The sequence below is a fragment of the Notothenia rossii genome (assembly GCF_949606895.1).
Source record: "Notothenia rossii genome assembly, chromosome: 12".
NCBI classification, from domain to species: domain Eukaryota; kingdom Metazoa; phylum Chordata; class Actinopteri; order Perciformes; family Nototheniidae; genus Notothenia; species Notothenia rossii.
In genome coordinates, this window is record NC_136911.1 from 1,993,555 (window position 1) to 2,008,554 (window position 15,000).

Consider the following 15,000-nt stretch of genomic DNA (forward strand, 5'->3'; position numbering starts at 1 on the left):
CGCTTAGGTACAGTGGTGCAGTAAGCAAAATGCTAATGTTAGCATAAGCAAAAAGAATAATAACAAAACAATAGTCTTCTGTTTCGATGAAGAATTTGGTCCCCTGTATAACAGACGAAAAGCGTTTTTATTTTGAACATAATTCATACATTTCATTACATTTGTTCTATTCTAAAAGGATTTGTATTTTTGTACTTGCTTTTATTTTATAACTTAACTTTCACTCTGCATTAAATAATTTCGTATTCTGCGTCCCTGACATCTCTCCCTCACATGACCACATGTTGAAAGTAAGCATAAGATTACGTGCACACACTGTAATTTGATTTCTCTGAGGGTCGTTGGAAGTCTAACTCATGATGCACGGCCCATTGCATCAGCTCCATTATTTTTAGTTCTTTTTTATGTACTAGCTGGCAATGACGCAGGCCATTAATGTCACTGATACGGATAACATGAGGCACATGTGGCCGGTTATTCTTCAGTGTGTGTGTGCAGCATGTGTGTGCCATTTGATTCAGTCAGCAGTAAATGTTGTGTTACCCCACACCATGGCCTTACATATGAGACATGAGGAGGATAAATATACGGTATAATAGTCTGAAGGTTGGCAGGCCTTCCCACAGTTACAGTTACATTTGCTACTGTACATTTTGTCACTTCATAAAAGAACTAACTTGACATACTCATGGAAGGTGTGTGGCGCCACTTCATAAAAAACTCCATAGGAGGAGGGACCAGTACGGAAATCAAACCCACTGGTGAATTTCAAAACGGAGGTTGCTAACAAGTGTCTAAATGAGACGACTAAACATCACCAAGACCAACTTTAGCCGCCTTTAGCTTAGCGATGGTGACGTGAAGTCATGTGACCGTGCTGTAGTTCCTTTATAGCCCAACATTAGCCACTTTTATAGCCCAACATTAGTCTCGTTTAGCTTAGCGATGGTGACGTGAAGTCATGTGACCGTGCTGTAGTTCCTTTATAGCCCAACATTAGCCTCTTAGCTTAGCGGTGGTGACGTGAAGTCATGTGACCGTGCTGTAGTTCCTTTATAGCCCAACATTAGCCTCCTTTAGCTTAGCGGTGGTGACGTGAAGTCATGTGACCGTGCTGTAGTTCCTTTATAGCCCAACATTAGTCTCCTTTAGCTTAGCGGTGGTGACGTGAAGTCATGTGACCGTGCTGTAGTTCCTTTATAGCCCAACATTAGCCACCTTTAGCTTAGCGGTGGTGAAGTCATGTGACAGTGCTGTAGTTCCTTTATAGCCCAACATTAGCCTCCTTTAGCTTAGCGGTGGTGACGTGAAGTCATGTGACCGTGCTGTAGTTCCTTTATAGCCTTACATTAGCCTCCTTTAGCTTAGCGGTGGTGACGGTGGCAGTGATTTCAGGCTCTAGGACTCATTCCTGCACCACAAAAATAAGTCGTCGACCCCCCCTCAATGAAATCGGCCATGATGGACTTCGGGTTGGGATTATTTTGTTCTCATGTTGTAACACAGGCTGATCTATAACTCTCCAAAAAGGGCAGGTGCTGAGAGTCTGAGGTCAAACACACACACACACACACACACACACACACACACACACACACACACACACACACACACACACACACACACACACACACACACACACACACACACACACACACACACACACACACACACACACACACACACACACACACACACACACACACACACACACACACACACACACACACACACACACTTCCTCTGTTCTCCTGCCAGAACGATAGCAACCCTATCTTGTCTCTCACATCCACACACACCGGTTCTCCCATTCTCTTTAAATGTTTCCCTCCCGTTTGTGTGTCCATGCACACGCACACACATTCAGGAGAGATGATAGTGTGTGTGAGATGGCGGGATGCTATATCAGTGGTGGGACGGGTATATATTCCTGGCTGCTGCTGATAAGCCAACTGATGCCTTGCCTTATTTAGTCAGTACTCACTGCTGACACGCAACACAGCACACACACACACACACACACCATGCACTCTCACTGTATGTCTGTCCTGTGTGTGTGTGTGTGTGTGTGTGTGTGTGTGTGTGTGTGTGTGTGTGTGTGTGTGTGTGTGTGTGTGTGTGTGTGTGTGTGTGTGTGTGTGTGTGTGTGTGTGTGGAGAGGTGAGTTCTGATTAAGGGCATGCATATAGATAGTTTGTAAGTGTTTCTCAGTGTGTGTCTGAGAGCACATGCACTTAACATTTTACAAATAAAATGTACAGTTTATTTTTATTACTTTTTTTATTGACTTTATTTGAAGTCAGAAAGTATATCCCTGTTTCAGGAAATTATTATTATTGATTTATGTTGTGCAAATATTTAATTCAGAAAGAAGTATGAAAAAATATACAGTATATCAAACCCTAAATATATAGCTTACAATAAATACAATATTTTAATTAGGGAAAATACTTAAATAAAAGCCAATCATTCGATATATTTAATACATTAAGCCAAATTCCTCAATAAATTAATCAAATGTAAGTTAACAGCAACCAGGTTCACATCATTAACATTATTCATACGGTAAAACAGTCGTTTAAAAAGAGAACATTTCTTTAAATACTGAGAAATTCCCCAGTTTGCGACCCTAACACATATTTCAAGGATTACAAATCAAGAGATTGACTCTAAAACAATACATTCATGTAGTTTTTAAGGAGTTGTATTAGTTAAATATTCACAGCTGAAACCAGAGACGTTTGGCTCTCATAACATTTGGAATATGGACCTTTAACCTAATGTCCTATTTGCTAATTGAATACACATCTGATCATGTGTGTGACAGCAGTAACATCTGTGATGATGGTAAACACTGAACACTCCTGAATATCATCAGTCTCAACTGTTGCTGAAAAGAAAAAATAAGCATCATATAAATATCTTCCCTGCTGCACACACACACACACACACACACACACACACACACACACACACACACACACACACACACACACACACACACACACACACACACACACACACACACACACACACACACACACACACACACACACACACACACACACACACACACACACACACACACACACACACATCCACTTGATCATGCAACCGTACCTATGTTCCTGTAATTCATTCATAAACGGACAGTTTCCCATGAACAGAAAATATATAAAAGATGCTTAACGATACTGAAAAAGTACCATTTGATAGGCTACGCAGTATGAGTGTCCACACCGACTACAAAGCTGTTCAGCCTCTCTTTGCAGTCCATTTGGTGCCGATTTCTAGACCTTTTTGAGTCACTTTTTGGTCTTTTTCAAAAACCAATCTATGTTTGTCTGCATGTTGCACTGTGGGAGGAGCCTGTGACCTCAGGTCTGCATTGATATATCTACACTGTAGCTACATTATGTACACATGACAATAAAAGCCTTGAATCTTGAATGAATGCTGCAGTGTACACACACACACACACACACACACACACACACACACACACACACACACACACACACACACACACACACACACACACACACACACACACACACACACACACACACACACACACACACACACACAGACACACAGCAGTCGCAGTGTGCAGCTTAATCAACTGAATCCGAGATGAGAGATATGTACATTTACACTAAAGCTCTTTTCAAACAGGATTAAAACCAACTTATATCTGGCTTTTGTCTTTAGCGAGAAAGACAACAACATGCATTAATTCCCGGACAATCGAGTTTTGCAGTAGTGACGTTATTTATAGTCTTTCAACATGCTAATTCTTGCCAATTTCCATATTTCGAATGAATAAAATCCACAGGGATTTGGACAGTTATTATAATTTATAAACATAAAATAGATATGCTCTCCTTAAAGCCACCAGACTCCATCGACAGAAGGAACATTTTATTTATTTTATGTTGAAGATCATTGTAAAAAACACATGAATTCAACAAAGAAACCAGAATAAGAATTGTCTTTGTTTCGTTTCCACTGTTTAAAGGGGACCTATCATGCAAAATGCACTTTGTGATGTCTTCTCTACATCAATGTGTCCCCGGTACGTCGGGGAACTCACGCAGCGTCAGAAAATAAAACCCTCTCTCTGTTCCTCCGTACCCAAATCTCTAAAAACGGGTGTACAACGAGCGGATACAGATTCCATCCGAGCTGACGTCAGCCCGGAATAATCGGCAGCGGACCCACAGAGAGTTGCTATCAGAAACAGTGCCTGACGTGTTTTGGACGTAATCTCGTCTTTGTTTACATTAGCAAGCCTCGCTAACACTCAGAGCTAACCTGTATTGTGTGGCCCTACAATATATTTGTCAAATATAGCATGATAGGTCCACTTTAAACAATCAGTCGATTTGATTTGAGAAATAAGCAGCCTTTTAAACCAGCTATTCCCGACGCGTTTGCTAAGTTTAATTGTGAAACACCAAACAATTTTGCACTATTTTATCAGTTTTATTTCCTTTATATATTCACGTTGCTCTGTTGGAGGAGCCTGTGACTTTCTGTGCACATGACACTAAAGCCTTGAATCTTGAAAACAAAAAGTCTACAGGTAATCTGAAAGTCTGTCATTTTGAGCATTTTCCTGCATTTTCCAACCATCTTTGACGTGCTCATTTTGGTGCAAAAAGTCACCAATATGCAACCTTTTAGTTCTGTACGGGTCACTTTAACACACACGTCTCTTTAGGACCCCTGCTGTTCTGCGATAGCCGATTAAACACCTCCAAGCTCAGCTGCAACAAAAAGGCTTTGTGGGAAAGGCATCATGACCCGGTAATGGCACAGTCACTTATCTCAGTATACAGGCCTCACACACACTGGACACTGAGTGTGTGTGTGTGTGTGTGTGTGTGTGTGTGTGTGTGTGTGTGTGTGTGTGTGTGTGTGTGTGTGTGTGTGTGTGTGTGTGCGTGTGTAAGTCCATTTTACATAGATAACAGTGAATGGGAGGGCAGAACTCACTCCACCTCATCACTCTCTATTGATTGGCTGAGCATGATGGGATATTCTGCCCAGTAATTCACCATGGAGGGTGTTTTATAAAACTCTTCTCATGTCTGCTCGCTGCAGACTCCTCACAAACGTCTTGCTCAGCAAATTGCTGCTTCCCCCTTCTTATCCAATCACCATTCCTCTCTCTCTCTCTCCTCTCTCTCTCTTCTCTCTCTCCTCTCTCTCTCTCCCTCTCTCTCTCTCCTCTCTCTCTCCTATCTGTCCTCTCTCTCTTCCTCTCTCTCTCTCCTCTCTCTCTCACCTCTCTCTCTCTCCTCTCTCTCCTCTCTCTCTCTCTCTCTCTCTCTCTCTCTCTCTCCTCTCTCTCTCTCCTCTCTCTCTCCTCTCTCTCTCTCTCTCTAATCCCTTTCCTCTCTCCGCTCCACATCCATAGAGAGAGTCACATGACCGGAGCTGGATCGATACGAGTGCATCTTTTGCCATGCACTGAATAATGAGACTTACATAACCTGCTTACGCACGACGGCCACACTCTGCCTTTGGTTTGTATCACAGAAAGACTTCAGAGCAGCACACGATGGAGGAGCAGGCGGTCATTTGATCACTTACTCCAGTCGTGTGTTTCAATCTGCAGTAAATTGATGCTCTGATGCACAGACAGAGAGACGGCTCTATCTATATTCATCCATGTTCTCACACAGACTTATAGTATCATGGGTGTAATCTGTGGAGAAAATACAGTATGCAGGAGATTTGGTACTAAGCATGTTAAATCTACCTTATGTCATATTTTTCTTATATCTGTGAAATCTGCAGAATATAGCTTTTCCTCCCGCTCCCTTGAGGAGAGGAATTATATTGAAATGAATGCCTGGATATTAAAAACCTTACTCATAGTCTGCATTTCCTCCACTGCTGTAAAGGCTTAGGGAAAGTAATCTCATTTATTTTCTCCACAATATTGAAACCAATGTCTACGAGATGGATTTTCTGCAGATATGCATGGTCCCCAGAGGATGAATCACGATCACTTCGATGAGCCGCTGAATCTTTCTATTGCGCCTCATTGGATTGATGACATCTGGTAAATATTTGAATGTTCCCAACAGGATACATGTTAGCTTTGACCATCCCTTTACCTTTTCAACCAACGTCATTCTCATATCAAACTTAAATGTTTGCAGTACTTGACAAAAAAAACAATGTGTTCAGTGCTAAATATTAGCATGCTAACAAGCTAAAGTGACTTTACTATGTATTATGTATTGTATAATTATATTACACCCACGTGAAGCTGTGCACAGCATGATTACATACTAATGATTAACTGATGAAAGTTATTATAGTTCATTATGTATATTAATGAGGCGTGTGGTGCAGTGGATTGTGCGTTGGTGTTGGGATCAGGGGGTCACAGGTTCAAACCCCACTGCAGTCAGCATGTCGTTGTGTCCCTGAGACACTTCACCCCAAAGTGCTCCTGTGGGGATTGTCCACAGTATTGAGTATGTAAGTCTCTTTGGATAAAAGCGTCTAACAAGTGACATGTAATGTAATATTACTTTGAATTACTTAATTGACTACCATAGTGTGCAATAGGATATAGCATTTTTCTACTGCTCGTTGGAGAGGAATTATATTGAAAAGAAGGTTTGGATATTATAAAAAAGACAGTTTCTTATAGAGTCTAAAAATCCAACTCCAGATTGTATGCAGGAAGACCTTTTAAGACCTTTTTTAAGACCCTTTCCAAACATTTTAAGACCTCATCGCCACTTGGAGTTCTACCCGGTTACCTTGGCGACACACTTGACCTCACATTGACTATATACAGTATTGATTGTCCTTCCTCCCTATCTTCCAACCATTTGGACGCAGACTTGCATTTCCCCATAACGATGTTGTTGCGACAATATTAACAAATTGATAAATATTCAGTCTGAGAAATGCTGAAAAATGTACAGTTTGTTGGTGAGACTAAAAGACTAATTGACTGTTTAATTGATAAAAGTTCAATTATATTTAATTACGTTTCTTTAAATTATCTGATTGACTCGTTATCACTTTGGGACGACCAATGCTTGTGTTTGTTTTCGTGGATCCATTGACTGTGTTTTCATATATGTGTGCAGCAGGAATACAGTGAACAATGGATTTAACGTATAACCTAAATGCTTGTTCAGATGTTTCTATGATTGCAAATTCGTGAGCACCTCTGGAAACAAAAATGGAAACACGCGAGACCTTTTCCCAGCATGTACACACACCCTCACAGTGCTATGAGAGCAAAGCGCTGCCGCGTACGCTGAACTGTGTCCTAGTCGGAGGGAGGCTTTAAAAGAAAAGGTCACATCTCCTCCACCTGTTAAAGAGCAGATGCCACATCAGAGCAGCACTTGGCAGGACGAGAACAAGTCGTTATTGGGCACACGAGACGCACTTGGCGTGGACACAGGTATGGATTACACTGAACACAAAAGGTACAAATATGACTCACACACACACACACACACACACACACACACACACACACACACACACACACACACACACACACACACACACACACACACACACACACACACACACACACACACACACATACTGGTTGTCTCTCAGTGATCGTGCTGTTATGTTAAATGTTTGTTGTTTGTTTGTCATGTCTTGTGTCTTGATATCCGTCTGTTGATGTTACACACGGAGCTGCTGTGGTGCCAGTCACATTTCAGACTTGATTTAACCAATAAAGTGTTATCGTATCGTGTCGTACAAAGAATGGAAACAGAAGCTTTTTCAAGGATTATCAAAACGCTGATGATGTGTAAAGGTTAAAAGCTGACTCCACTTTCACTGAGAGACCATTTGTCAAACACACTGTTCAATCAGGATGTTCACCCTTTCACTCTTTAATGTGTTTACACAGCACACACACACCCACAGCAGCGTGAATGAACACACACACACACACACACACACACACACACACACACACACACACACACACACCCACAGCAGCGTGAATGAACAAACACACACACACACACGCACACACACACACACACACACACACACACACACACACACACACACACACACACACACACACACACACACACATACAAAAACACACACACACACACACACACACACACACACACACACACACACACACCAGAGAATCTTCCGTTCTCACCGCATTCAAAAAATCCCTCAAAACCCACCTGTTCAACACTGCATTCAACCTCTGACCCCCCCCCCCCCCCCGCCCTCTTTTCTGTTTTCATTTGTCTCTTAAAGGTGGGGTAGGTAATTCACTTCAGAAACACTTGTTGTTATATTCCATTGAATGCTCTTAACGTCCCGATAGCAATGAATAAATGAAATGCTTTGACAATATATACATCAAAACATTTCATCTCTGGAAGCCGTAGCGCTGTAAAAAGCACGACCAATCATCTGAGCCGGCTAAAGTAACTGGATGGCCTACCTGCCTGTCAGCCTTCCATCTGTGCACAAACTTATCTCGTGCCCTCATTGGTCATGTGCGCGTTCGTGTGTGTTGGAGGAGGGGCACTGTGAGGAAGTGGCAGATTTCTTTCGGTTGTGTATTTTCAAACTCTAGTGCACTCGAGCTGGTTTCTCCATTCTTACCAACCCCACCTTTTTGTTTTTAATTTGATTCTCTGTCAAAGCGTCTTTGCGTTTTTAGAAAAGCGCTACATAAGTGTCATGTATTATTATTATTACCTGGAAGCAGCTATTTCCACTTTACTCCTGGCGATGGCTGCCGCTCTCTGCGCCGCCTCCACGGCTCGGTCCACCTTCTCTTTGGTTTTGGGGTTTTTAAGAGGAATCAACTGCTTCCTTATTCCACGCACCAGCACGTTATTTTTGTACTTCCCTTCTTCTTTGGTGGCGTCTGGGAAAACCGTGCACCCGTACCCGTGGCGCTTGTTGTTCAGCCATTCCCCCTCGTACTTCATCCCGTTGGATCTCTCCGAAACTCCAAATCCGTTCCGCTTGTCGTTCTTCCACTCGCCCATGTAGGTCTCTGTGGTGGTGGCATCCACGTGGTCCTCCAGCGGTAAATCGTCGTCCGGCAGCTCTCCGTCACCGATAGAGATGGTGGAGTTGGCGTCGCTTGAGCTGATGCGACTCATTGCGGCGTCACTTCTCGCGGAGCTGCGTTTGCTGGAGATGGACGTCCGAGAGTCAGACTTCCTGAGCTGCCGGAGGCTCCCGAACAGCGATCCACGACGGAAGAGGCCCTTCTTCTTGGTGACGACCTCGCTGTCGGAGTGGAAGTTCAGCACGAAGCCGCCGCGACTTCCTGCGGGCGCGTCGCCGGGCGTGGAGAGGTCCTGCAGCACGTTGCCGTTACTCTGCTCGGAGCGAAGCGAGGCCAAGGAGGTGCGCAGAGGAGAGCGGATAACAGTCGCCATGCCGTACGGGACGCTCTGACGCACGCCGTAACCGTGTCGCATCCCCCCCATCCACTGACCCTGATAGGTACCTGAGGAGAGGAGACATGGGGATCAGATTAGTCACAACTACACCACTTCCTGATGGTTTTTAACTGATGGATGTTGACCTTATGACCCCTTGATAGGTACCTGAGGAGGAGGAGACATGGGGATCAGATTAGTTACAACACTACACTTACTGATGGCTTTCAAAATGTTGACCTTATGACCCTTTAATGAAGCATTGAGTGTGACTTCTACTCACATGTTTCAATGAGTTTTCCTTCTCAAGTTGTTCATGTGAATACTTTTGAAAACCATAAAGAAATTGTCATGAAACAAGCAAAGAGACCCTGATAGGTACCTGAGGAGAGGAGACATGGGGATCAGATTAGTTACAACACTACACTTACTGATGGGTTTCAAAATGTTGACCTTATGACCCCTTTAAAAGTGTTTAATAAAGCATGGAGTGGGACTTCTTCAAAGACAGTTAGCATCAGCTGGTACGACACAGCATAAAAAGATATTACCACCAACTTTTTTTTAACTTTCAATCAATTTATTTTGTCTAAATTTTTCAACTTTATCTCTTCAACTGTTTATCCACTACTTCAAAAAAAACTATTTACAACTGTTTATTATTTTTAACTAACTATTTTAGGCTAGCTATTTATGGAAGGGTTAACAGCCACTGAGTATCCTACTATGCTCATCATTTGAACTTCTTTGTCATTACTTTTAGCTTTAACTTCTGTGCTCAATTCTAAGTTTTCATGCAACTTTTACATAACTGTATTGTTTACATGTTACTTCATATGTTACACTATATTCTCTAAATGAAATCAAAATGTCTATTTGCTTTAAATACATGAAGCTACTTCAAGTGTCACTGATAACTTCAGATTATTGGATTATCTCAATAGCTTAACCTATTATACGAATGCTTTCAACTCGTTCCAGGGTAGAATCAACCTTTTAAGTGACACCAAGTTTCAATTCCTTTTGATGAAGAAGGTTTGTCTGTTTCCTCTGGCCAGATATCCTCCACACCAGTCTTTGAGAGGAGCCTTGCAGCGGAGGATGTCGGCTAATGAAATGTTTTCTCTCCTTCCCTTCAGATCTGGGACTGTGAGCATAACTCAATCACAGAGATTTGATTAAGGTACTGATACTGAGGATCACTTGGGATGAATGTGAATCACTCAGCTCGGGGCCTATTTTCAGGCGGCCAATAACTCCCCCATGGACAGCCGCCGCTTGTCTGTGACGACCAGGAGTTGCTATGAGTCACATAATGAGAGCAATACTTCATTAATGTGCCGCTGAGCCCAGTGAGCATGTGCTGTCCTACTGTAGCTTCTTCAGAGCGTCGTATTACAACCATGATCCGAGTAATAAGAAAGGCCCGTTAAGCCGGCGCTCCAATCTCATTGAGCAAAACAATTAAATAATCCATAATGGGGAGATTCAAAGAGAAAGCGATACACGAGGCGGGCAGGACTCGGCGAGGATCAACAGGGCGAGATTAACAGGCTGGCTCTGCGCTGGGTGACCCTGCAGATCAACTTATCAGGATGTTCGGGGTCAGACAGCCAGATGTTCTGCCTCTGGATCAGCTGATTGCACAAGCCCGACCCTCTGCAGCCATCATATGTGAGGCATTTACTGTGCAGCATACGGGCCCCGTCAGGAGAGGATGCTCACAAATCGCCCAAAGACTTAAGAGGTTTCATAACCAGAAAGGACTGTGTGTGTGTAGTGTGTTTAGAGTCTGTGATACCGGCTGTTTCTGAACACACAGGTCTAATACAGGCTGTGGACACACCCTTTCACTGACCTCTCACTTGGTTGAATCATGGATGACAGATGTATGTGTTTTTTCAGCACAGTGGAAAGCTCTTAAGTTTAAAAAGTGATGTAGAAAATCAGAAAATGCATCCAAGGTGTATAAACTAGGGATGTACAATATAGTACCAATAAATGATCATAAACATAATCTATTTGGGAGTAAATGGGGATGCATGTACAAAAAAAAGTTGTTTACAATGACATTATAGGGTCAGTCTACTAAATGATTGTCTGTTATCTGCAGACCAAGCCGTATTATTGGGTATTTAATACATTGACATGTCTTACAGTGTATATCGATTTATGTTGCAGTGTAACAATAAATGCAATTTCTTTGTTTTCCTTGCGTTAACAACACGTCAGTTAGAGTTATGGGATATTCAATCCCACATTTCAGGTGTGCATGATAAGCTTCATGTTTTTAAACCACAATCATGTGAAGTTACAGGTTATTGATATAAACCATGAGGATCAGGTAGTATTGGCTTAAAAGACATCCATATGGTGCATCCCCAGTGAAAACACCTCTGAACTATCTTTAAAAGAGGCACCATCTCAAATCAATCTTTGGAAATGTTAGCATTCATTCAAAAGCTTCACTTTAAGAGGTGTGTCATTGCAGCTGAGTGTGAAATGATAGAGGAGGAGGTGATACTCTGGCTATTATTGGCTCCAAACAGACTGATTTGCTCTGATTTCAAACTATCCGGGGCATGGAGCCACCCCCCTCCCTCTGTCATATGAGCAGCAACCGGTAGCTGCCAAACGAGAGGAGCATTGGAAGAGGACCCATTACATGAATCTGTATCAGCGAGTAAACACAGTGATAAGAAAGAAGTCATATTTTAGGGAAGGGGGGGTACATGATGATGCTTGACCACTGCGCAGTGCGCCATATCAACACAGATCATATCAGACTCATGATGCATCTCCATGAGCATCCTCACATCAGCTGTTAAAGCGACACACACACATACACACACATTAAGGATGTCTCACCGCCATCTCCGTAGGTCTCGATCCCGTACCCGTCCTGCAGCCCGTTGCTCCAGGTGCCATCGTATCTCGCAGGTGTGTTGTGGCTCTGGCGGATCCCGTATCTCCCTTTAAAGCCATGACTCCACTCCCCGCGGTACATCCACTTCCCCTTATTCTCCACACCGAGTCCATGCCGCTTCCCCTGGGACCAGTAGCCCCGGTAGGTGTTCCCGCTGGGCCAGGTGTACACCCCCACTATCTCGAATCCGTGGGACCAGGACCCCGCGTACTCGCCCTGGCCCTTGGGTCCGGTGCAGATGCCGTGTCCGTGGGCTTTTCCATCCTCCCACCCCCCGCAGTAAGTGCCACCGTCGTCGAAGTCAAACCTTCCGCCCGTCATTCAGAGTCAGGATCCAGGTGAGATGCACAGGACGATCCGACCAGAGGATGACCACTGGAAGGGGCAGAAACAGAGAGCAGGGTGAGGCTGGACGTCCACATGCGTAACGGCGCGGGAAGGTGTGAACGCGGGCGGTTTTTTTTTTACCGGAGGCGCACGCCGGGTTCTCCGCTGTGTGCTGCTTTCTCCCCCCTCTCTCACCCACTGATCAGAGGGAGAGAGAGGAGGCCAGTCGCTGCCGAGGAGAGACACTGGGCCAATCGCAACGTCAAGATACAAGGACCTCCCCCTTTTAACTCTATACCTCCCCCCTCAGGGAAGAGCCAAAACCTCCCTCTCTTAAATGTTTTTACTTTCAATTCTCACATTACAATTCCTCTCAATACTCAAATAATTGTAATATTGGTTTATGATACTCTTGTAAGCCATAGTTACACATTAATCCCAATGACAATCATTTTTAACTGCAGTTTTACAGAATAATAAACATAGTGCAACATACTGTTTGATTGTATTCCCAAGGTTTTGACTACAATATATTTAATTAGAGGAAAACTAGTGCATCTTGGGATCTTTGGATAGTCTTTCTACTGTCAGGAGGTAACACAGTGTTTGTTGCAGTGAGTGGGTGCACAGCGTGTTTTGGTTATGATTGCAAAAGCCCATGTGACTTCAAAATGACTCAATAAGAATACAAATATAAATGGGAAGCAGTGATAAATGTTGGATTTATGGTCCTGCATTGTTCCTAAATAATCTAACACTATTGTTAGAATGTATTGTATGTCTTTAATTTTGTATTTTATTTTTGTCTTTTTGTATTTTTGTATTTATTTAATCGTTTATTTGGCAGGGACAATGCACAGTAATGAACACTTAAAACTTTCAAATGTGTAACAGCTGTGCCAGATGTAGCTTTGAGCTCATTTCCATCCGCAGTCCCTCACATAGAACACTTAAGAAAACTACATTTTACAAACATAGCAAAAACAAAATACATGATGTGCAAAAGGTGCAAAAGAGCAAGAGCAGCATACACAAGTATTTATGACATAAATACAGTCCATGTAAACATTTATAAATAAAACACATACTTTTAAAAGACTTAAAATGGTCAAAGCTCAAGAAATTGTGTTTTTCAAGGATGGTACAGTGGTGGTATGAATAAGGCTTTCTTTTTAAATGTATTTATTAAGATTTATTTTTCTTTTATCTTATTAACTTTTTATACTGTTTTTAAATATACAATCCTACATATTTGATATAAGCTGTGTTATATCTGTGAATGTAAATGAATGTTATTGTGCTATTATTGTTTCATATAAATGGATCTTAGCCTTGAAGAAAAGACAATTAACTTTCACTATAATACATATCACCAGCTGATGATCAGAACAGTTCCTCTCACTTTGAAGAAATAGAGAACAGCGACCCCTGCTGTCCAGATGCATTTATTGCAAAGCTGGAGCTGGTAAATATTAAAATGTTTAAAATCTGTGATGTGAAAGTTTGAAATGTGCTCTTATATTTAGTTTTTAAAGATATTAAAAACATATATCACCTACACTTTCTATTTTGTTATTATTAATTGTAGTATATTACCTATTTTTTTTAATGGAAATACACAATTTTGTTATAGTTTCCTTAGCCCATTGCGAAATACATTTCTATTCAAAACGGTTTTTTATTAAAAAGCAGATTTAACAATGGAAAAAAAAGAGCGTAAACATGAAGTATTGTGGTCCCCGGTTTTGTGTTTTCTTGTTCTACTTGTGTGTGTTATATATTTGTCGAATGAAAAATAAAGAGTTTTAAAAAAAGAGAAGCAGGTGTAATTCCCCTCCCCGCCAGCAGGGGGCGTTTGATTCGTTCACCGTGTTGTGGTGTGCTCTCCTCTCTCTCGTCCCTCACTCACACTAACGGAGAAAATGGCGTTTGAAAACCCTCCTGAAACCCAAGAAGAGACAGCCTCTCTGATAGAGAAGCTTCCAGAACAAGATGCACATCGGGGATGTTCCTCAGTGGCCGAACAAAGAGGGACGCAACTCACTTTGTACCACTGGACCCAGTCCTTTAACTCCCAGAAGGTGAGGGTCTTCTTCGCTTCAGCACCTCTGCAGGGGACAGCTCTTTTATGAGAAGTCTAATTAAATCCTTCTGTGTAACAAAACCATTATAAATAGTGTCATTAGTCTGAGGAAATGTAGATATTTAGAGCTCCTTATTACCTGTGAACACTGCCATTGTGTCTCTTGGTTAAACTGTTGCCTCATTGAAGAGAATTCATACTTTATTGATAATAAAATCTCACTCTTTTTC

At 42.3% G+C, this 15,000-nt stretch overlaps 2 protein-coding genes across 3 annotated transcripts in view; one reads left to right on the forward strand and one right to left on the reverse strand.

Moving 5' to 3' along the window:
• The window catches only part of jph1a (junctophilin 1a), a 51,608-nt gene extending 38,675 nt beyond the window's left edge, over positions 1 to 12,933 (reverse strand). Inside the window, exons 1-3 of one of the 2 annotated variants that reach the window (XM_079660914.1) lie at positions 12,829 to 12,933; positions 12,303 to 12,735; positions 8,737 to 9,502 (exon numbers count right to left, since the gene is read on the reverse strand). In XM_079660914.1, coding sequence (XP_079517040.1) covers positions 8,737 to 9,502; positions 12,303 to 12,681 — 1,145 coding nt within the window. In that variant the 5' untranslated portion in view covers positions 12,682 to 12,735; positions 12,829 to 12,933. Of the gene's footprint in view, positions 1 to 8,736; positions 9,503 to 12,302 lie in introns of both variants that reach the window. The other variant, XM_079660913.1, reaches the window with a different exon arrangement.
• Positions 12,934 to 14,565: 1,632 nt separating this feature from the next.
• The window catches only part of gdap1 (ganglioside induced differentiation associated protein 1), a 6,507-nt gene continuing 6,072 nt past the window's right edge, over positions 14,566 to 15,000 (forward strand). The window contains exon 1 of the mRNA XM_079662042.1: positions 14,566 to 14,768. Within this exon, the coding sequence (XP_079518168.1) occupies positions 14,610 to 14,768 (159 nt within the window). The 5' untranslated portion in view covers positions 14,566 to 14,609. The remainder of the gene's footprint in view (positions 14,769 to 15,000) is intronic.